Genomic DNA, 23,030 nt, shown 5'->3' on the forward strand with positions numbered 1-23,030 from the left:
GTGCAGTTTGGACCCAAAAGCAGCACTCTGGAAAGCTGGGACTGTTGGTAGTGACCTTTATTAGTACACAGGCAAACAGGAACTCAGGCAGACAAGGAAACACAGGAAACAGTCCGTTCTTCAGGCTCAGGGCCCACACAAAGTCTATGGGTTTCAGGCTCTGGGATTGGGTTGAGCAGAGCCGGAATGCGGAGCAGTTTCCAGCAGGCAGGAGTGACAGAGAGAGGCTTACAGGAGATGAGGCCGACGATGTAGCAGAGCAGACTGGGGATGAGCAGCAGCGAAGTTGGGGCCAGGCGGAGAAGTCAGGACCGGGTGAGCAGACAGGAACCAGAAACGCTGAGGCAGAAGTCATAGTCAGGGACGGAAGGCTGGTGAGTTTACCATAGTGATGGGCAAATGATACCGAGGCTTCGGAGCTTGTGTCACTCTTCCCGAAGCGCAGTGATTCGAAACACTGTGTCGGAGCTTGTATCAAAAAACCAGTGTCACGTGACCGATGAGCTGTTTCGCTTCGCGCTTCATTGCTTCAAAATGTTTCAGACAGATTTGAGTGATTTGATGGCATACCAGCTATATAAGATGCATTATTATGCTTCAAAAGTGTTGGGTTGTGCGTATTTTGGAAAGTTTCATGGCGAGTAACACGAATAAGCGATGTTCTAGAGTTTGGGATAATTTTGATCTCATAGAACCAAATAAGGTAATGCAGTTCATAGCATACATTTTATGTTTCCATAATTGAATTGTATTTTTAATTTTAAATGGGTCTCAAAATTACAATTGCTTGTAGGTGCGGTGCTTGCAATGCACACAAGAGTTGTCTTTCAGCAACAACACATCATCTATGCTGAGACACTTGCGTGCTCGGCATGATGACAATCATGACCCTGCCAACACAGGAAATCCTGACGGTAAGCTAAATATATACTGTATATATGTATGTGTGTGTCTTTATTGGAGATGTTGTGTATCGTATTCATATAGCAACCATTCTCCCACAGTGTCCAGAAAACAGAAGCTGGATGAGGCCTTGGTGGACATGATAGTTAAAGATGGTCAGCCTTTTTCTATCATTGAGGATGAAGGATTCCAAAATTTCATTAAAATCCTGGACCCATCATACTCCATTCCAAGCCGCAAAACTGTAAAGGCAATGGTGGAAGCAAGGTACACTGTAGCCAAAGAGAAGGCATTGGCAGAAAGCAGAAATTAGCTGACTTCCGTGTAGTTGACTGCTGAATGTGGACATCAGTCACATGGATTGGTACCTTGGTGTCACTTTCCATTATGTGTCAGACAGCCTAGATCTGGCTACTGTGCTTTTAGGTGTGCAGTATTTTCCTTTGGCCCACACAGCAGTTAATATTTCAGAAACAATTGCAAATTTGATGAGTGGGGAGAGAGAGAAATGGGGTACTTCTTGTCAAAGTGACAGGTTGACCTTTCCCTGAACCCGCCCACATCTGTTCCCCCCCCCCACCCCCCACCTCCCTTCCCCGCCTTTCGCCTTTCTCCTCCCGCCTTTTTTTAAAAAGGAAGGGAAGCAGTTACAAAACAGTACAAAACAGTTTTGCCATAGTCCTGGCATAGCCATCTGTGGACAACATGAGTAGTTCTACATCCTTGATTGGTGAGACGGCTGTGACCGTTATAAGAGAATTGTGTGGAAAAGTAGTTGAAAAATCCACGGTGTTTGTACAGCGTTCTCAGGCGTCACCTTCTGAGCCTTTGCAGCAAGAATGGTCTTTGGAGCCTTATAGTCAAACAGGGAGTTTTGGGTATGTGTTCCGTTACAAGACGGGGGAGCTGATTCTCTATCAGCGGGAAGAATCTTCCAGTGAGGGGCCTATGTTGTCGGCTACGATGTCTTCCAATGACTGGGGTGTGTTGAAACTGATCAAACCGAGAATGGTGTGTGTGACTGAAGAAGGCTGTGAAGAAAGAAACAACACAGAACAGAAACCTTCCACAGAACAAACATTTTGTGAAACAGTTGTGAAAACTAGAGAAGAGAAAACTATTGGAGAAAGTTAGACTGTTAGAACCCTAACACTGTGGTTCAGAAGAAAAGAGAAAAGAGTTGTGGCCTCAAGTAAGAAATTTAGGGGCCTACGTTGTCTTCCGGTGTCCGAGGTGTGTAACTGAAGAAGCTTAAATCCCGTGGAGACCTGGAGGCCCTCCTGGAGAAAAACATTCTTAACATGAGTTATATCGCCTGAACCTGTTGTTTGGTAGAGTTCCCGTGTAGGGAGGTATCCCCATGGGAGCTACATCACCACCAGTTGGTCCACCGGGGCAATCGTCAATATCAGACTTTTCGGCGCCAATCAACTTTTTTTTTTTTTTTTTCCTTCTCGCCAAGCATTGTAAAGCGAATATATACATGATCATCTCACAGTCATTAGCTCAGTCCTCCAGAACTTCATCGGAAGCTTCACCGTCTGCGAGCGCGTGTAACAAACAAAGATGGCTGCAAAGATGACTACCGGTAAGCCTCAAATTCTTCCCAAACTTTTTCTCTGTAGTTTTCTAAATAGTTTTAGAAAACTATTAATGAATGAACTATTAATGATTAACTACTATTTACGAATAACTGTGTTTTAGAAGTTACAGTAGAGGTTCACCATATGCCAATTTATCCTGGTAAGCAATCCGTGATCTTTTTAACCTGAAAGTTGTTCTATTTTTATTCTAGATTTTTAAGTGTAATTTTCTGTATCTTTAAAGTCAGCGCCGATGAGTTTGAAGGAATAACCCTCACGCAAACAGACATTGGTATTTTACATACAGTTTTTTTTTTTTGTTTTGTTTTGTTTTTTATGAACAGCTCAGTTGTTCATAGATTGCTGAAATATAACTTTTTATGATACATTTTTCAGATCTGTTAGCCAGGGCTGAAAGATTGGTATCCGAAGACAACCAAGAAACTGAAAAAGCAGTAAAAGCATTGCTGTGTTCTGAAACCCCACTCCCCGTGCAGGGGACAAATTGCTGTGTAACTGAAATTGGTGAAATTGAGATTGAGAGGGAAACCTCGGCACTTCAACATGGGACTGACTCAAGTAAGCAGACGAACAAACTCTCCAGAAGACGTGTGAGACAGCCAGGAGGACCGAAGTCGACTGTACAAGGTAATATATTTATCTGTGATTAGAAGTATATACAAAATATGTGCCGTTTTGATGATTTGTATTTTAACGATTTTCCCCTCTGTCTAAACAGAACCATCAAAACAGAACCTTCAAACGTGCGCCTCTCTGAGCACTGTGACTCCCACGGCCTTTCCACCCTCCCGTGAACCTTCTGCCCCTGCGAGGAGACGTAGAATACGGCAAGCGTGTACCACTCTGACCCCTGTACTTACAGCGGGACCCACGGCAGCTCCACTCTCCCTTTCACCAGATCCTTTCGAACCTGCGAGGCCGATAAGGAGACGTAGGAACCAGAGACACAAGTCTAACATTGTCAGGAGATTGTTTGATGGTATATTTTATACTATATCTTCTTGACTAATAATAATAATAATATATAAAAAAAATAAAACTCATCTCTCATCTAATTACAGATTCAGGGTTGAGATTAAACGAGAGCGTCCCTGAACCGTCCTTCAACAGGGTGGAGGGGGATACGGGGGGCAACGATCATCCCCAACAACAGCACGAGCACCACGAGAGCGTTCGTCAACCGTCTTTGACAGGGTGGAGGAGGATACAGGCTGCTACATTCATTCCCAACACCCCCAAGACAAGGTAGTGCTGGAGATTTTCAATAATGTCATACGGTATATTGTTCCTCCAATTGTAACCAAAGGTGTACTAAAACAGTGTTGAAAAAGCTGTAATTTTTTTTCCTTTCTGTCTTTTGTTTAAGATATGGATGAGGATTTCAATGTTGAATATTTTAATCAAGTACCGAATGCTTTACAAATAGCTGTTGATCAATTAAGTGAGGATTTCAATGTTGATATTTTAATCAAGTACCGAATGCTTTACAAATAGCTGTTGATCAATTAAGTGATGAGGATTTCAATGTTGAATATTTTAATCAAGTACCGAATGCTTTACAAATAGCTGTTGATCAATTAAGTGAAATTCCAATCTCCATTCCAATAAATTTACATTTACAGAGCAAAATGAAAACGTCCTAGAACTTGACACCTTACAACTCATAAATGATGCCCTCGAAAACCTTAATGCAGTTAATGCAGTAGAGTTTGAAAATCATTCTCCTTCATCAGCTCTCCACACGCAAAGTGATCATGTCTTACACGCGGTAACAATCAGATCAGAGACGGATTCAGCAGAGACACAATCGGCTCTTCCTAACCCCCCTCCTGAACAGGATGAGAGGCCAGGAGAAGGGGGGTCAGAGAGCAGACCATCACCCCATCTTTCTCCTCAGCAAGGGGGAGGAGGGCTAGGAGAAAATCCATCCGATCTCTCTCCTGAGCGGGGTGAGAGGTTTTTTAATGATTTTAACACATGGAGAACAAGACGCTCCTTTAACATTCCCACTCGGGGAAATGTGCCTGACATTGCAACATTCTATCGAGATGTAACAGGGGTTATCAGCGAATTGGTGGATGTTGCCAGACGACATAGTAGTCGCAATGATTTAATACAGTTGGAGGTGGTGGGTGAAAACGTACACAATCATGTTACAGTTGCTGTGGATGAACAAGGTGAAAATATTCTACCGGCTTTTAATGGAATGCTAGATCGGATTGTGCAGTCAAACGGTATCATTTCATCGGATGAGAATATAGAATTCATCCTTCACGTGGTGCAGAACCCAGGAGGAGGTGCCAAACGTAAGATGGAGAAAACTCTAGACTGTGAAATCATTGACAAAAAAAGACGTCACTTATTTATCGTAGACAACAGAGACAACCAGCTTTGCTTCGCCATCAGTCTAGCTCACGTTATCTACCCGAAACTTACTGAAAGAGAATGCCTTGATATTGCGAGGAAGTTGCAGCATCAGGCTGGTTTAAATGATGAGACCCCCGTCACTTTCAGTGACATTGGTAAATTTGAAAATATTCTGGGGCGTAAAATTGTTGTGTTTTACAGAACATGCCACAGTAAACCCCTCTCACATTATGAGACAAAATTCTCTGATCGTTCCAATCAGTTGTTTCTCTTTTTACTACAAAATCACTATTATGGGATAAAAAATCTCAAAGCCTTCCTGGGGTCGTCAGTCTGTAATTATTGTTACAAGACTTTTAAGCACCCCTATACCCACTTTTGTAAAGGTTACTGCGCAGTGTGCAACGATCCTGCCTGCCCCACAGAAGGGTTCAACACAGTGGTTTGCTCTGACTGTAACAGAACGTGTCGCTCACCCTCTTGTTTCACCAGACACAAATTGGTCGGTTCAAGCAGAAAGTCCAGCCTCTGCGACCGAATCAAAAAATGCGCACGATGCGAACTATACTACAGTGTCAATTTGTCGTTAGACGATGCAAAGCATCGCTGTGCGGTGAAAAAATGTAAAATCTGTGGTGAAAAACTGCAGAGCGACTCTAAAGTCGATCATAGTTGTTACATTCCTACCCTCCAACCAGACATCTCACATCCTGATTTGGTTTTTTATGATTTTGAAACATTTGTGGGTCAAAATGGAGAGCATGTTCCTTTTTTAGTGCATACAAAAACATCCAAAGGTGAAGAGAAGGCGTTTTATGGTCTTGACTGTGCTAAAATGTTTATTTTGCATTTCAGGAAGCCACGATACAAACAGAACATCTTTATAGCCCATAATGCCAAGGGGTTTGACAGTTATCTGGTGTTAAAAGGTATGTTGGAACTGGATGTGACGCCACAACAGATTCTGATGAACGGGAGTAAAATCCTCAGTTTTGAGGAATCCCATTATGGTCTCAAATTCATAGATTCCCTGTCATTTCTCCCCATGCGTCTCAGCGCTATGCCCAAAGCCTTAGGATTCACTGACAAGACCAAGGGGTATTTCCCACACAAATTTAGCTCAGAAATTCACCTCAATTACGTGGGGCCCTATCCCGTTCCGTCCGACTACGGCGTAGATCGCATGACGGTGCGCGAACGGGAAGAATTTGACCCGTGGTACAACGAGGTCAGCCGAGGTACCTTTGACTTCAAAAAGGAGGCCTCGCTGTACTGCAAAAATGATGTTGACATTCTCACCCAGGGCAGTCTTAAATTTAGAGATCAGTTCCTAGGTGAGACGGGGGTAGACCCTTTTGGTTCTATCACCATAGCCGGAGCCTGTATGAAGGTGTTTCGCACCAATTATCTGACTCCTAACACTCTGGCTATCCCCTGCCCTCACAACTATTTGAATCAGAGCAAAAGATTCTCTAGCGCATCGGTTCAATGGTTAGAATGGTTGATGCACAAAGAAAAAATCTTTATACAGCATGCTCTAAACATGGGTGAAAAACAGATTGGTGCATTTTTCGTAGACGGATATGCTGAGATTGACGGTGTAAAACATGTCTGGGAATTTCATGGATGTTTTTACCACGGCTGTCCCAGTTGCTTTGATCCCACAGTACAGTGCGATATGAGAGGCGTCACCTTTGGTGAACTGCACTACAAAAGTGAGAAGAGGGTGAGTGAGCTACAGACCACACATGGGGTTCGTGTTGTAGTCATGAGAGAACACACGTGGAACCAGATGAAAACAACATGCACGGAGGTTAAAGAATTTCTCCGTTGCTTTAACGCTCCTGAGCCTCTCAACCCCCGAAAAGCACTTTTCGGAGGTAGAACGAGCGCTTTAAAACTGCGACACACGGCAGCGCCCGATGAAACCATCCACTATGTTGATGTCACCTCACTGTACCCGTTTGTCAACAGTACTTGCTCTTACCCCTTTGGTCACCCCGTGATCATCTACAAAGATTTCGAGGACCCACGCAGCTACTACGGCTTCATCAGAGCCACTGTGTATCCTCCTCGAGGTCTTTTATTCCCCGTGTTACCGCACAAAAGTGAGGGAGGTAAATTACTCTTTACACTGTGTCGCACCTGTGCCGAAACTAACAATGAGGGTGGCCCCTGCGAACACGACGATGAGGGCAGAGCTCTGACGGGGGTCTGGGTCACCGTTGAATTCATCAAAGCTCTGGAGGTGGGGTACAGGGTGGGTAAAATTACAGAAGTCTGGCACTTTGACAAGAGCAGCGACACTGTGTTTACCGACTACATACACACCTTTTTGAAAGGAAAGCAGGAAGCCTCGGGTTACCCCGCTGAGGCGACGGACCGAGAGAGCAGGGAAAAATACATCAGGGACTATCAGGAGCATCAGGGCATTCTTTTAGATGCTGGCAAAATCGAGACCAATCCTGTGAAAAGACAGGTTGCTAAATTGTGTCTCAACAGTTTGTGGGGAAAGTTTGCACAGAGAGATAATTTGTTTAAAACCACCATTGTCTCAGATCCTAAAGAATTCTTTAGTTACATGTTTTCAGGTAAATACAAAGTCGAATACTTTTCCGTTCTCCACAGCAACAGAGCTCTCATCAGGTGGAAATACACCGACAGGTACGTTCAACCCCCAGGTAAACAGAGTAATGTTTTTATTGCAGCATTCACCACAGCACACGCACGACTGAAGCTGTACAGTTATCTGGAAAAACTACAAGACAGAGTGTTTTACATCGACACAGATAGTTTAATCTATCTGGTCAAAGAGGGTGAGAAACCTCTAGAGCTGGGTAACTATTTAGGTGACCTGACGGATGAACTGGATGGTGACAGCATTCAAGAGTTTGCAGCGGCGGGTCCCAAGAGTTACGCGTACCAAACACGAAATAAAAAGAAAGTCGTCATGCGTGTGAAAGGTATCACTCAGACCCGGGAATGTTGTGAGCGTGTGAGCTTTGACAGTGTCAGAGAGCTGGTGGAGGGTTACCTGAGTAATAAACAAGAGGGAAACACGATCGAGATCCGTCAACACAGCATCAGACGTGATAAAAAGGGTTTTGCATTGAGAAATGTGTCATTTGATAAAAAATTTAGGGTGGTGTATGACAAAAGACGACTCTTTGCTGACGGAACAACTCTGCCTTTCGGGTATTAGAAATGCAGGAAATTGAATTTGATCCTAGGTTTATCTTTCCTTTTTCTTGTTTAATCGTGGGTCCGAGCGGGTGTGGAAAGACCTATTTTGTAAAAAATGTATTGGAAAACTGTGACCGTGTAATAAATGTTGTACCTGACAATATCGTGTGGATTTATACCTCTTTTCAACCTATGTACACTGAACTGCAAAAGATGATTAAAAACATTAAATTTGTCAAAGGTCTGCCTGATTCTTTTGAAGATGAAACACTGTTTCCTCCTGATCAAAAGCATTTGATTATTTTGGACGATGTTATTTTTCAAGCCTCTGACCATCCTGAAGTGGTAAAGATTTTTACACAGTATCGCCACCACAGAAACATGAGCGTTATGATGTTGACTCAAAACGTGTTTCACCAGGGTAAACACAGTCGGACCATCAGTTTGAACAGCAATTATTTGGTCATGTTTAAAAACCCACGGGATAAACTACAAATGAATATATTGGCTCATCAGATTTTTCCATCACAAAAGACATTTTTCTTGGAGAGTTTTGAAGACGCCACAAAAGACCCTCACGGGTATTTAATAGTGGATCTCACCCCCGTCTGCCCAGATCCGTACAGACTGAGGACGGGTGTACTTCCTCACCAGCAAGCGGCCGTTTACATCCCCAGAGCGTCGACGTAGATCATCATGTCAGCGCGTATAAAAAGAAACGCACCCCTGCTGAAGGCCCTGTACCGTGCCACACCCAAGAAACGTAGAGACATTCTTATTCACAGCTCCCCGGATTTTATCCAGACACTGTGTGAGATTTCTTTAAATCTTCTAAAAGGAAACGTCCCCCTGACTCCTTCTCAATTTAAAAAACTGAAGAGACAGAAAAAAATTATCAAACTGTTGGCTGATAAAAGAACCAGTTTAAAGAGGAAGCAACAGGTTCTAAAGAAGCAGACGGGCGGATTTCTTTTACCTCTCCTCTCAGCGGTGGTACCTTTGATCGGGAACCTCGTCGGAGGATTGATACGAAAATGACTTTGAAAAAGGCCCAAAAAATGTTTCTCGTCACCCCTCATCAACTCAACCGCCTGACGCGACCCTCCCAGTCCATCAGAGATGTCGCGGAGGACGATTTGGATGCTAGGATGAGAGCCATCTTAAACGAGCAGGGGCTGAGCTCTCATGAAAAAATTAAAAAATATAACGCGTTACTGCAAAGATATCTGACCTTTGTGAAGCAGGATCAGACAGAGAATCTGACAGAGAATCTGACAAAGACGGAGGCAGAGGCAGATTCTGGGACGGACGTACGGACGTCCGATAGCATCATCGACGACGTGTTGCAGAGCCTCCCCGCGCGAGATCGCAAGAACGCCGAATACGTCTTAAAGAAATTATCCGACCGTCACGATGTTTGGAATACAAAAGGGGAATTTGTGTACCGGGGCAACGTTGTAAAAGGGTCTCACATGATCGATCTATTCAAACGACTCTTGTTTCCTTTTAAAAAGAAAAAATCAGAGGGTTCTGAACCTCCCGGATGGACACATTTTTTAAATACTCTCTCAGAATTAAACATCCCTTTGTCTTCTATAAGTAACCCACGAGCGCGTAATCAATACCGACTCCTCAAGATGGATGCGATCGGATCTCAAGACTCTGAAACACCTGCGGATCTACCGTCAAAAACTAGAAGACGAACAAATGACCCCCCGCGTTGGATTAACATTTCATCGTGAATAAATGTAATACACAAAGTTTTGTCTTTTACCAATAAAGCGTTTATTAAACATTTTTTCGAGCGTACAGTCATTCATTCAAAAACTTTAAAAATCTTTAAAACATTGCAAAAAAACAACACCCCTGCTTGGAGGGACCATTGATTTTATTTCTAATACAGCGCTGATATTTCCTCACATAGTCGTACACCATGAAGTCATTCTTTATTACATCATCATTGTACAAAGACAGTACTTGATCAAAAGATAGCCCGCACGCGCGGTGACAGAGGTAATAGATGCAATGTTGTCCGCAGACCGTCGACATGTGGTGCTGCAACTGAACGTCGTGGTACTCAATGTTTTTAGAACGTTTTTCCAGAAACTGTAAGATGCTCGGAGGGTAGTGATCAAAGTCCGGCGGAAATCCATAAGAATCAAAAAAGGTGGCTATGCCACCATTTTCCAGCGTCAAAGCTAACCAGTGCTCCCCCGGCATGTGAGCCGGATGTGTGTTGACGATAAAGTAGGCCGGGGTTCTAAAAGAGGGATTCAGCATGGGCAGTTGATCGGACGCCCACACCCCGCAAAACACATCTCCCAGCAGGCTATGCAGAAGGTTCTCTAGTTGAACGTTGTCCATCTTTTAATAATAGTCCACCAGCACCTGCCTCTTGGCGTTGATCTCCAGAATAGAATCGTAACAGGCGTAGACGATAAGGGTCGCGGTGTGCGGCAGGGGTGTTCTAAATCTCAACTCCAGCCTGAGGTTTCCGTTTGAGACGGTAGACAGTGCGTCGTTGTCATCGCTCGGATTGAGATTAAACACAAACAGAGAGTAGCCGTCATTAAAGTCATCACGGCTGATACTCAGGGGTAAATCTTTGAGATGTCTCCCGGTAGCCAGGAACATGTTGTAGAATTCTCTGACGGACACCCCGTTGTTAAAATCGGGTTGGAAAGCTTTAGCCGGAACTTGCCGGCCGTCCTGACAGAGAGCCAGGTATTCGATGTCATAGTGTCTGAAATTAAAAGGCGACAGGTCTCGTCTTCCTGTGAAAGCCTCGTGGTGTACCATACCCAGAACCACGTACTTTGGTATGCTACCCAGAAACAGATTCTCCTGGTTGCAAACCCTAGAGTTTGCCGGAATAGAGTAAGTTTTCACATTAACGCGTGAAAGGGGGTAGAGAGCGTTGCCCTTCATTAAGGCGGCGGCGTGACCTAACCTGACTGCAGGGGACACGGCTACTTTTTTAACAAATAGGGAAGCCCCCAGTACTTTTAGGCTAAAAGCAGAGTCACGCGCCCCCATGAGGCAGAAAGCATCGTTGGCTCGCGTCAGTTTAATTCTCAAATCGACAGAGTTGAGCAATAGTCTCTCGCAGAAAAAGATGTCCCCGTGGAGAGGACCGAGCAGGTGTACTTCTCTGGAACGGGCTGTGGACGCGGCTCTCCTCGTTAACCCTTTATTTGGACCGTTCACGAGCACGATAGAGTCCACTGACCCGGCGGTATCTTTGTAAAAAAGACCCCCGGTAAACTGACTGGAGAGCGTGTCCGGTGAAAAGTTGAGCAGGGTCTCAATCATGCAGCGATAGGGGTGGGTAGCGCTCGACTGAGAGATGAGTCGATCCCCCAGGGTCACGTCGCATTGACTGAAAATTGTATTTAGAGGATAATTGATAAGACCCACCGCTGCGTCATTAGCTAGGTTCGATCCGTTAGGGTTGGTGATTTTTACACGGAGATGCAACAGAGTGTCGTTCAGATCCAGATACCGGTCCCCGTCTCCGGGGATGAAAAACTCAATGGGTCCCCCGTCGGTGATGGCTGACAGGGGAGAAATTTCCGTGTAGGTTTTTTCATCGATAGACAGCTGCGTCATAGGTGCTGAAAATAAATCCAATTCGGCCAGAGTACACTCTGGAGATTTCTGATGTACTAGAGCCATTTTCTTTTTTCTCAAAGAAAAGATATTCTTAAAAAATATCAGAGCTCCGGACGGACTTCTTCTTCACACGACGGCCTTTTGCAACTGATTTCTTCCTTTTACCGAACGGCTGTTTATTAAAGCTCGAGGGGATGCGTTCTCCGGGGGTCGTCTTCTCTTCCTACGCGACAACACCATAATGCCCCCGGATCCTTCTTGCTTCATCTCTTGATCATCTTCTTGATCACCGGCGAACCGTTCCATCACGTGTTTGACGGCGTTGGAGGCGATGTTACTCGCAGCGGCTTTAAGATGAGGTTTAGCTATTTCGAAACCTTTCTTGGCCAAAGGGCTGACGAAACGAAATAATTTAGAAAACAAAGATCCTATCCCCCGACCGTACATGACCGGTGCACCGTAAAACCCCGGCAAATTCCCCCCTACTTGACTCTCATAATATTGTACAAATCGGTGAGGATCTTCTCTCAAACCTACCCGAGCCATTTTCTTTTTCTCTATTTTTCTCTTAGCCTTGAACACTTTGTGTGTGGATAGCTGATCAGCCTCCTGAAAATGAATGATGAGGACGCGGGCGATTGGAATATATATAACCCTGGGGTTCAAGTTCTAGGTCTAAAGTGGAGAGTCGCGATAGTCTTGCCGTATGAAAATTTTACCGGTTTGTTTTGATCCGTTTTTATCTCCACCTGAATGTTTTCAATGTGGTTTTTGGACACCGGTAAATAGTAAGCAGGATTGAAATACTGTGTGACGATTTCACCGAACGTTCCTTTTACATCAATCGTTCTCAAAAGTGGCGCATAAACGTCGCCGACCATCTGCGGTGCAACTACGTCGCTGTAACAATACATGTGATAAAACCCAGCTCGTAAATCGCAGGGATAGTACGCATACCTTTGGTCAAACGTAAACCATTCCCCTGATTTCATACCCATCAAATATGCCAGGGGTCCTTCGAAGAGTACGTGGGTTTTACCTCCCGATTGGAAATCAAATCTTTTCAGAAGACTGTCATAGACGAGGTAAATATCAGACTTTATTCTTCTAAATTGTCCGTCCATCTCGAATCTAAAGGCTGAGATGGCGTTGAAATATGATTTCTCATCTCTTGACGATGCACTTCGCTCTCCGTGGCCGGTTCTTGAGGTTTTTCCCTCCAGTAAAAGTAGGCATCCTCCTGATAAAGGTGATAAAAGGTGTGCGGGTATGAAATCTGCGTTAAAGCTACTTCCCAGCTTCCCTCTAAATCGATATGTTGAGGCAAATCCACGCGGTAACTGGAACTCGTGTTTTCTTTAAAAACATCGACGCTGGCGTTGGAGGGTAGGGTAATAAAAAAACCCTCGTCCTTCGGACCGTACATGATGAAATGATATCCGTTGCGATCGCGAGTTGATTTTTATACGTTCTTTAAATCTGCGGCTTTGATCCAGCTGTTGAATTTCTCCGGCCAGTTTTTCCAACTTACAAAGACTTGCTTTTCACCCCTGACGACGCGATGCTTCAGAATCTTTTCTACGTGGAAAAGTCTGTCTTCCCCCATCGTTACCTTTTGTAGCTCTGGCTCATAAAATGACCCTTGGATGGGTTCTCCATCGTAATCTTTTAACTTGTACACTGGAGGGTCGCGAGGGATGCGTTCAGATACCGTAAACACCTCGTTCGTAAAACTCTGTTCATATTTTTTATCAAACACTCCTCTCAGTTTTGAAATTCTAACTAGGTCCCCCTTCTTGAAATTCATCTTGGTTTCAACCTTCCGTCGGTTTTCAGATTTACCGTACAAGTTTTGAAACACTTTAAAAGTGTTCTCCGAGGTTACCTCAGCGGGTTTCATCTTGATACTGCTGTGATAACTGTGATTATAGCTTTTCACCAAGTCTTGTAAGACGTCGGTGTATCGCAGAGTGTTGTTTGCTGTAAAATATCTCCACATTCTACCTTTTAATGTACGATTAAATCTTTCAATCACAGAGGCCTTAAGGTGGCTGGCGGTGGAAAAATGAACGATATTGTGTTTTCTCATCAAAGCTTCAAAACTCTTGTTAAAAAATTCTTTCCCCGCATCAGTTTGTATTTTTTCAGGCGTCTGACTTGACTCAAAAATGGATTCAAACGCCTTTACCACCTCAGCCGCTGATTTTCTCTTCAGAGCCCTGACGTAAGCTTTTTTGGAAAATATGTCTATGACCGTTAATAAATAATTATATCCGTCATTATGCTCCGACAGGGCTTGCATATCGCACAGGTCCGCTTGAAATTGGTTTAAAGGGCGGGGGGCGAAAACCCTGTTTCTTGGAAAATGTATCCTGGCCGGTTTGTGTAGAGTGTAAGCGTCCTGTCCCTGTAGAAATGTTTTAACATTTTCTCGAGGAACCGTCTTTCCCATTTCTTCTTGCACCCCCTTATGGAGCCGCTCTACACCACCGAGGCTACCGGGATGCGCGGGATCATAGTACACTTTTTCCATGAAGCGTGTCTCAGACATGTTGAAAACAGAATGAGAAGGGATGCTCGTTTGAGAGGTATTTATTTTTTTATTAGCTGTTAAGAAATCTTTAGCATACACATTTTGTGAGTAACATGAGTAAATACATTTTGTGAGTAACATGAACAAATACATTTGTAACATTTGTAATGTGAAAGTACAGATAGTCAAAAACTAGTCCAAGACCAATGCGTTATCATCAATAGAGTTTGAGTTAAGACTTTATGATCTAGACTGAGGCAGATATCATCGTGTAATTTTCCAAGTTCTTCCAAGATGCTTACAGAATGGTTGTTTTGCACAAGTCTGCTGGTCACATCAATGAGCAAAGCATAAAAGGCTATCATATGACATGGTTTTACAACATCGTTGGACAGTTCTTTAAAAATTACTTTAAAACAATCCGACAATCCAGATTTGCTCATAAGCATCGTGTCATTTACCATCTCTTCCCAAAGTGCGGGTCCTGCACACGTTCTGGTTTTTTCCAGCAAGATGTTTTTGTTTGAAGCCGTTTTTTTCTCAATAGCCTGGTACAAGATGTTTATTATCTGACCCTTGATCAATTGGATCTTGACACCTTCTACATCGTTTACAACTTTTCCCCAGAAGCTCCCCATTTTATATCTGAAAACACCATTTTCAGATATAAGTGTTTTCAGTCCAGTACTGAGTCACCGTGTCCAGATGTTCCTGTTTAATCTCGCTGTCGTTGTCGGCGATACTCTCGTACATTTGTTGGATGGGAGTGTAGATTAATTCGCTGGATTTCAGCTCGAACAAAAGGGTCTCTGCGGCGATCTTGACTTTCACGTAGTCAGCGTTGACACCGCACGCTTTCAGGAAATTTTGAATAGCAGGAATGAACTTGGGTGTGTAGAGTCTTTTCATCAACATGTAAAAGTTGTTGCGGTAGAAACCCGGTTCGATCACATCCAAACACTGGTGTTGGCGCTGGCTGGGGTGGTCGATCCGACATCCGTTGCAAACCTCACCCTTGTACAGGTCCAGGACGACGCTAAGTAGATGAAGAACGCCTTTTTTTACCAGACCAAAGAATTCAGATGCCCAGCCGTCAAGCTGGTCAGCACCGTTACATACACCCCCGGGGAGATCCGATGCGTCGTCGGGCAAAGGCAGATCAGGGGTTGTTGAGCGTGAAAGACTCTCCACACCGCTCACAGAGATTGGAGAACCTGGACGTGAAGAAGCCAGAGACGGCGCAGGATCTCTGCCTTGGAGAAGAGACTCGGACAGCTCTGGAAGTGATGCTGAGTCTCTGACGGGTGGTGTCAGTGAGGGTGAGTGAGGACTGGACACCCCAGGATCCGATGCCGAGCGTCCGAGGGGTGGGGTTGGTGGAGGGCTTAGCCAAGGAGTGAGAGACTCCTTAGAATCCGTGGGATCCAAGCGTTGGATGAGTGAGTCAAAGTCCAGCCTGCGAGGCCGAAGCCGACGTTGAGGGCGTTCCGCTTGTGTCTCATCCTCATCCCACAGATAGGAATTGCTCGGATTGTCAGATCCGCTCTTGACGCTTCTGTCGGTAGACATGCTCTCCTTAGTGTTTCACTCCGGTAGTGGGTAACGTATGGTTCAGACGAACGTCTTTTATACATTTGAGATATGGGTGTGGGCTTACATGAGGGAGGACTCTTTTTTTCGTCACCACAGTGTTGTTCCAAAGACGACAATGGTGAAAAAATTTTGTGATTTTATCATCCATTTCATGCATCTTTTCGATCCATGCTGCAAGAGGTAGAGTCAACACGTTGCTGAAAACCCCACAGTCTGAGCTAAAAAGATCCAAGACAAAATACTGTCTCGGTTTCCCTGACATCTCTTCCATCTGCATCTTGTAGCTAGCACGATAGAACCATCTTCCCGTACCCGAGGTTTTCGTCAACCAAATGCTCACAAATGTTTGTTCTGTGGAAGGTTTCTGTTCTGTGTTGTTTCTTTCTTCACAGCCTTCTTCAGTCACACACACCATTCTCGGTTTGATCAGTTTCAACACACCCCAGTCATTGGAAGACATCGTAGCCGACAACATAGGCCCCTCACTGGAAGATTCTTCCCGCTGATAGAGAATCAGCTCCCCCGTCTTGTAACGGAACACATACCCAAAACTCCCTGTTTGACTATAAGGCTCCAAAGACCATTCTTGCTGCAAAGGCTCAGAAGGTGACGCCTGAGAACGCTGTACAAACACCGTGGATTTTTCAACTACTTTTCCACACAATTCTCTTATAACGGTCACAGCCGTCTCACCAATCACGGATGTAGAACTACTCATGTTGTCCACAGATGGCTATGCCAGGACTATGGCAAAACTGTTTTGTAACTGTTTTGTAACTGTTGCCCTTCCTTTTTAAAAAAAGGCGGGAAGGAGAAAGGCGGGAAGGCGGGGAAGGGAGGTGGGGGGGGGGGGGGGGGACAGATGTGGGCGGGTTCAGGGAAAGGTCAACCTGTCACTTTGACAAGAAGTACCCCATTTCTCTCTCTGTGGGGAATCACTGAAAAAGTCTGTGGGATGGTTACTGATGGGGCTCACAATATTGTGGCAAGGTTAACTCTTTTAAATGTTTAGACACAATTTATTGCTTTGCCCACATGCTAAATCTCATTGTCAAAAAATCACTTTGTCAGAGTCTGAGCTGGAGACATGCGCAGTAGGGCCCGCAAAATGGTGGCACACTTCAAGTCCAGTTCCAAAAAAAGGAAAAAGTTGTGTTTATTCAAGCTAATAGGGCATTCCCCAAAAAAAGCTTGTTCAAGAGGTTGAAACCAGATGGAACAGCACTTATGCCATGCTCCATAGGCTTTATGAGCAGAGAGAACCTTTAGGGGCAGCCCTGGCATCACTTCGCACTGACTTAGTGCCTTTCACTGCTGATGACTATGCAGCAATCAACCATTGCCTGACAGTTTTAAGGCCATTCAATCAGGCAACTGTTGAGCTTTCTGAGAAAAGGAGAGTGTCAGGGTCAAAGGCAATTCCTTTAGCCAAAATGCTGAGACATGTCATTTCTGCCGAGTGTGCCCAAATGGCTCCTTGTATTGGTGCCACGCTTGCCAACCATTTGAAAAATAATTTAAATGAAAAATTCAGCGGCTTGGAAAAGGTGAACTCCCTGTCTGTGGCAACCATCTTGGATCCACGATTTAAACAGGCTGGCTTTACGAATCAAAGCAATGCTCAGGCTGCTGTGGAAAGGCCGACACAAGAGTGTGCACTCTTATTGATGCGTCGGCAGAAGATGTGCCACTGGAGACTGCAACAACATCTGCCAGTGCTAGTGAACAAAATCACTTGTGGGCTTTACTGGACAACTATGTAGAGTCTCAGCACTGCACCAGCAGCGCATCTGCCAGCGCTGCAGTGGAGATCCAGAGGTATGCATGTTGATTACTGTTGAAACATCAGTTGTTTTTTAAAAATTCAGTCATTCATTGTCTTACTGTCTGTGTCATAGATACTTGAAAGAACAAATTCTGACAAGAGCCGAGGATCCCTTGAAGTACTGGGTGGCACGAAAGACTTTATATCTGACGCTGTGGAAACTTGCATGCAAGTATCTGTGCATCCCAGCATCATCTGTTCCCTGTGAAAGGATATTTTCCAAAGCTGGGGAGCTGGTCAGGCAGAAGGGGAGCAGACTGAAGGCTGCAACAGTGGAGAAAATTATATTTCTCAATAAAAAACCTGTGAGGACAAATAACTTTTCTGCTTCTGTGAATAATCATTCCAAATCAAACATACAAGTCCTCAAATGACAAACCATTGTCTTTAAAAGGTTTTCCTTAAAAACACTTCACACAAACAAAAACAATGTTTCTGAATTTAAACACCATGATCATTTGCAAAGTAGGAAGGATCTCTAATCCTGTTGGGGACTTTTGGTACAGTAAATAAGTCTCAGTGTTCAATAAACACTGAGACAGGTGGCGCAGGCAGGTCAGGGGCAAACAGGTTCAGCAACAGGAAGTAAGGCAGATAAGTGCTGGAGAGTCTTGCATGGGAATGCTGAAAAACAATCTGGCAAAGACTGAGAATGCAGGGGAGGCTTATAAACCGGGCTGATTGGGAATCGGCTGCAGCTGTGCTTGCAGGTGAGTGGAGTTGAGCTGACGGGGTGGGAGTGGCTGGCAGGTAGAGTGGAAAATTACTGGGGCAGAGGGTCAGGAGGGAACTGGGGGAATGGGGCTGTGACACCGTGTTATAGCTGGAGGAAGATTTTTTCAATAAATACCAATGTTGGCCCGTGACTTTGTCCCAGTTTTAAATTTTGGCCTACTGGGTATTTGAGTTTGACACCTCTGATCTGAACCATCAGGGGATGTAGGATAAGGTCACAGCTCTGCTGAGATCTTCAATGATGACTCTTCCCAAGAAGCTTCAGACATGGATGGTAAGTCTTCTGCCCTCAACTAAGAGCTTTAGCGTCGGCAGTGAGCTAAACATATGGCATCAGCAACCACTCTTGAATTGTTCTTTGGTTTTACTCAGGGGTGTCCAAACTTTTTTCACCGAGGGCCAAATACATAAAAATATAGGAGGGGCTGGGCCACTTACAAGAAATTAGGTATATAGCCTCAACTTTAGTGTATTAAAGTTAGAAAAATCAATTAAAAGTGGTCAAATATGTTATATTGTTGAATATAATTAAAGACAAAATGGCCTTCATAACAGCTTTGCATAAATGGATCTTTATTGAGTTATTCAGAAAAAGCTTTGGTAGCTCATTCCCAGAACAGCAGCCTCAGATTTCTTCTTAGAAGATTTACAGTACAGAGAAAAAACAATAAAGGGGAAAATGAAACTGGTAGATTTCAAGCTTGTTATTTAAGTTATTAGGCTTAGGAGCACACCTAATAACGTTCACTTGAAATGGTTATCAACATTAACAGACTGAACTGGACGTGCGTATAAATTTAGTAAATTATTCTGGTGAGTATCAGTTGGGTATGTAAATCGGACCATCAAGCTGTGGTCCTGATCTGACGCCACTCGTGCCAAAAATACGGACAAATGTCACTTGATCAAGGAGCAAATCTGCATCAGATGAGATGAGCTGCTTTTCATGTGCAGTGTGTGCGCTGTACACAGCGGTTTGTACACTGTGTGTTAACAAGAAAAACGCTTATTACAAAGTGATGCGCAAAAGCAGGTTTCCCTTTTTGGTGGAGTAACTGCCTTGATGCCAACAGTAGCTTCCCCTGGTGTTAAAACTAAGAAGTCCAATACACTCAAGCAAAAGTTGAAGTACGGGCCATATTCTATTCTATTTATAAAATGTCTTGCGGGCCAATTAAAAATGGACGAAGGGCCACAGTTGGCCCGCGGGCCGTAGTTTGGACACCCCTGGTTTTACTGATCCATTTTATTTTGTAAAACTGTGAGAAAAGAATTACAACGTTTAGCTTCGATGCAAGAACACGCATTCACACTCAAATCGGTGTGCAGAATAGCCGACTCGAGGTCCCAACACTAGCAATATGCAGCATTTTGAACAACAACTACAACAGTGAAAGGCGACATCAACTTGCAGATCATGCCCTTGAAAGATGCAAAGGTAAAAGAAGTGACCAGACTCGATCCAGGAGCAACATGTCTTTCATATTCTGCTGCACTTTTTCTTCGTGCTTGACGCACTTCCTGTTTCCAACTACCCTATTAGATGGCAGTGTAACCAGATTAGCTGTAAATTGAAAACTTAAATCTGTTAGAAACTAAACCCCCAGAAAAGGAATAAAATAAGAACACAAACTGAGGGACACAATACCGATTATTAGCATTAGCCATTTGGAATCAAATGTAGATCTTAAGAGCGACAATGGTTTAGGTTACTTTGCCTCTGCAATTAACAACGGTCAATTCTTTACACTGAGACACAGAATAGTGTGATTGTGAAGCTTTAGCTCGAATTAGTTCATTTAGCAGTTGTGAAAGTAATTGAAATGAGCAGCGTGATGTAGGAGATGCGTACTTATGTGAAGCGCAAGGGTGGGACTGTATCAATTGAAGTGGCGGTGGATTCACGTACAATGAGAAATTTGAAAGCTGCCATTTGAAATAGTCTTATTTTCCCAATTAATGTGACACACACAGGCAGCCCCTCCCATACACACAGGCTGTGAGCTGCTCCACCCCTCCACCCCATGCACAAATTCGCGATCAGAACCACCCGTATTCAAAAGCTGTTTTGGACTGCTTAACACCGTCCAATTCTATGGAGTCCTGGCATGTTATAGTTTTAGCTTACCCGGTGATGGAGAAACGACGAGTTAACCATGAAGCTTTTGTCAGTTCGGAGGCGTTTTCCCCCACTCTCTTCTGCATTGAGTTAATAGGAGATTTGAGCGGAACTGTTAAACTGTTGCAGAATGCCTGCTACTGTTCTTGAATGTGCCCTCATGCTGACACCAGTGCACCAGGTGAAGCAAATCTAATAAATGACTGATGGCTTTCCTTTGTGCCAGTTTTCTCCCCAGTCAAACAAAGACCACGATTGTGTCGTCTCTTACTATGTGTACCCGGTTATCCAGCTCTTTATGATGGCTGCGCCAACAGGTTATGGGCCCAGGAAAGAGATTGGAAGCCGATGGAATTGTTTATGTTTTAATGGAGACAAGAAAAATTATGAGTTATGGGAAACTAAGTTCCCTGGCCAGCTACGTTTGCTCTGACTCAAGAAAACCATCCTCCATGAGCCAGATGAGGGTGAGGATGGTGAAGAAGAAGATGCCGAGAAAAACGAAGAAGCGTATGCTGAGTTAATCCAGCTGTTGGACGACAAGAGTTTGTCTCTTGTGATGAGGGATGCGGCTGATGATGGTAGGAGAGCGCTCCAGATACTGAGGGACAACTACGCTGGCAAGGGGAAGCCCCGTGTGATTAATCTGTATACTGAACTTACATCCCTCCAAAAGGCTGTCAATGAGAGCGTTACAGATTATATCATACGGGCAGAGACTGCAATTACCGCACTGAGGAATGCGGGAGAAACTTTAAGTGATGATTTGCTGATCGCAATGATATTAAAGGGCTTGCCAGATGTGTTTAAGCCATTTTCCATTCATGTGGCCCAGAGTGATGAGAAATTGACCTTCACTGAGTACAAGACAAAGTTGCGGAGCTAAGAGAGCACCGAAAGAGTTCAGGACTGCGTCCACAGATGAGGACAGCGTCATGAGAATGAGAGGAAAATCTGGCGGGGACGTGAGACTGACCTGCTACAGCTGTGGCCAGAAGGGCCATAAAGCAATAGAGTGTCCTGCTGCGGGCCAGCGCAGTGTACAGAGACAATGGTGCAGTTTTTGTAAGAGCTCCACACACAAAGAGGTGAACTGCAGGTGGAGGAGGAGAGGCAAGGTCAAGCAGGGGGTGGATGAGGAGGACCACACGTTTGCATTCAAGGTGGGCCAGGTGGATGGAGATCCTGTCAGCAGACCACAGAAGAGAGGGCTTATGGTCGACACGGGGGCCACATCCCACATCGTGACAGACATCACAAAGTTCAAGGACTTTGATGAGAATTTCAAGCCGCAAAAGCCCATCCTGGAGTTGGCGGACGGTGTGAGGACCAGCGGAGTCGCACTGAAGAGGGGTGCGGCCAAGGTTCGTCTGATCAACAGGAGAGGATGCGCAGTGGACACGATGTTGATGGGGGCATTATATGTCCCATCATATCCCCAGGACATTTTTTCTGTCAAGGCAGCGACCGCCAGAGGAGCGACTGTCATCTTCAAGGAGGGACAGAACGAGCTCATCCATAAAGACGGTATGACATTTGGGATTCAAGTGTATGATAGGCTGTATTATTTAAACACTGCTGAGCCTATAGATGAAAGTAATGATGAAGATGGATGTCATGGATGCTATGATTTACAAACATGGCATGAAATTTTGGGACACTGTAATTATGATGATGTGTTGAAGTTGGAAAGTGTCACAGAAGGGATGAAAATTAAAGGTAAATCTGATAAGTCGAACCTGAAATGTGAGGTCTGTATGCAAGGGAAATTTGCTCAGAGCAGGAACAGAGAACCAGATGAGAGAGCAATCACACCACTTGCACTTGTACATACAGATTCGGCTGGCCCTATAGAACCAGCAGCAAAAGATGGGTTCAGGTACCTCTTTGGCATTCACTGATGACTATTCAGGTGCAATTTTTGTATATTTTTTGAAAGCCAAGGGTGACACAGTCAGAGCTACAGAAAAGTTTATTGCTGATGTTGCACCTTATGGGAAAATCAAGTGTATTAGATCTGATAATGGCACTGAGTTTACATCAAAAGAGTTTCAGTCACTAATCAGTAAAAATGCCATTAGACATGAAAACTCAGCCCCTTATTCCCCCCATCAAAATGGGACAGCTGAGAGAAACTGGAGAACACTGTTTGAAATGGCAAGATGTACAGTATGTTGATTGAGAGTAACCTGCCAGAAGAACTCTGGACATATGCAGTTCAGACTGCTGCAGCTGTCCGCAATAGATGTTACAACAAGCGGACAGGACAGACTCCATACTACATGCTGACTGGGAAAGTGCCTGATCTGTCAAGAATGAAATGTTTTGGGTCAGTATGTTATGCATACAAATATAACAAAAGGAAGCTTGACTCACAATCTGAAAGGGGGATTTTTGTTGGTTCAAGAATAGTTCGGCATATCTAATCTTTTACCCTGAAACAGGAAGAGTACTCAAAAACAGGTTGGTAAAGTTTATCAGCAAATGTGTGAATGAGTGTCAGACTCAGACAGACCAGGAGACTGAATACATCCTGTATAGGGAGAGGGGTGAAAC

At 44.3% G+C, this 23,030-nt stretch overlaps 1 protein-coding gene and 1 long non-coding RNA gene across 2 annotated transcripts; both read left to right on the forward strand.

Annotated features, from left to right (window-relative positions):
• The first annotated feature begins 208 nt into the window (after positions 1 to 208).
• On the forward strand, positions 209 to 1,199 carry LOC130530379 (uncharacterized). Its single transcript, XR_008951822.1, has 3 exons — positions 209 to 374; positions 794 to 914; positions 1,005 to 1,199. It is a non-coding gene; the product is annotated as an uncharacterized LOC130530379 (long non-coding RNA).
• An 895-nt stretch (positions 1,200 to 2,094) lies between these two features.
• Positions 2,095 to 17,047, forward strand: LOC130529621 (uncharacterized). Its single transcript, XM_057040052.1, has 7 exons — positions 2,095 to 2,491; positions 2,608 to 2,646; positions 2,731 to 2,778; positions 2,883 to 3,134; positions 3,226 to 3,486; positions 3,569 to 3,678; positions 17,039 to 17,047. Exons 1-7 carry the CDS (start codon positions 2,470 to 2,472, stop codon positions 17,045 to 17,047), a joined length of 741 nt encoding a protein of 246 aa, XP_056896032.1. The 5' UTR covers positions 2,095 to 2,469.
• Positions 17,048 to 23,030: the final 5,983 nt, after the last annotated feature.

Source organism: Takifugu flavidus, chromosome 8 (genome assembly GCF_003711565.1).
Source record: "Takifugu flavidus isolate HTHZ2018 chromosome 8, ASM371156v2, whole genome shotgun sequence".
NCBI classification, from domain to species: Eukaryota; Metazoa; Chordata; class Actinopteri; order Tetraodontiformes; family Tetraodontidae; genus Takifugu; species Takifugu flavidus.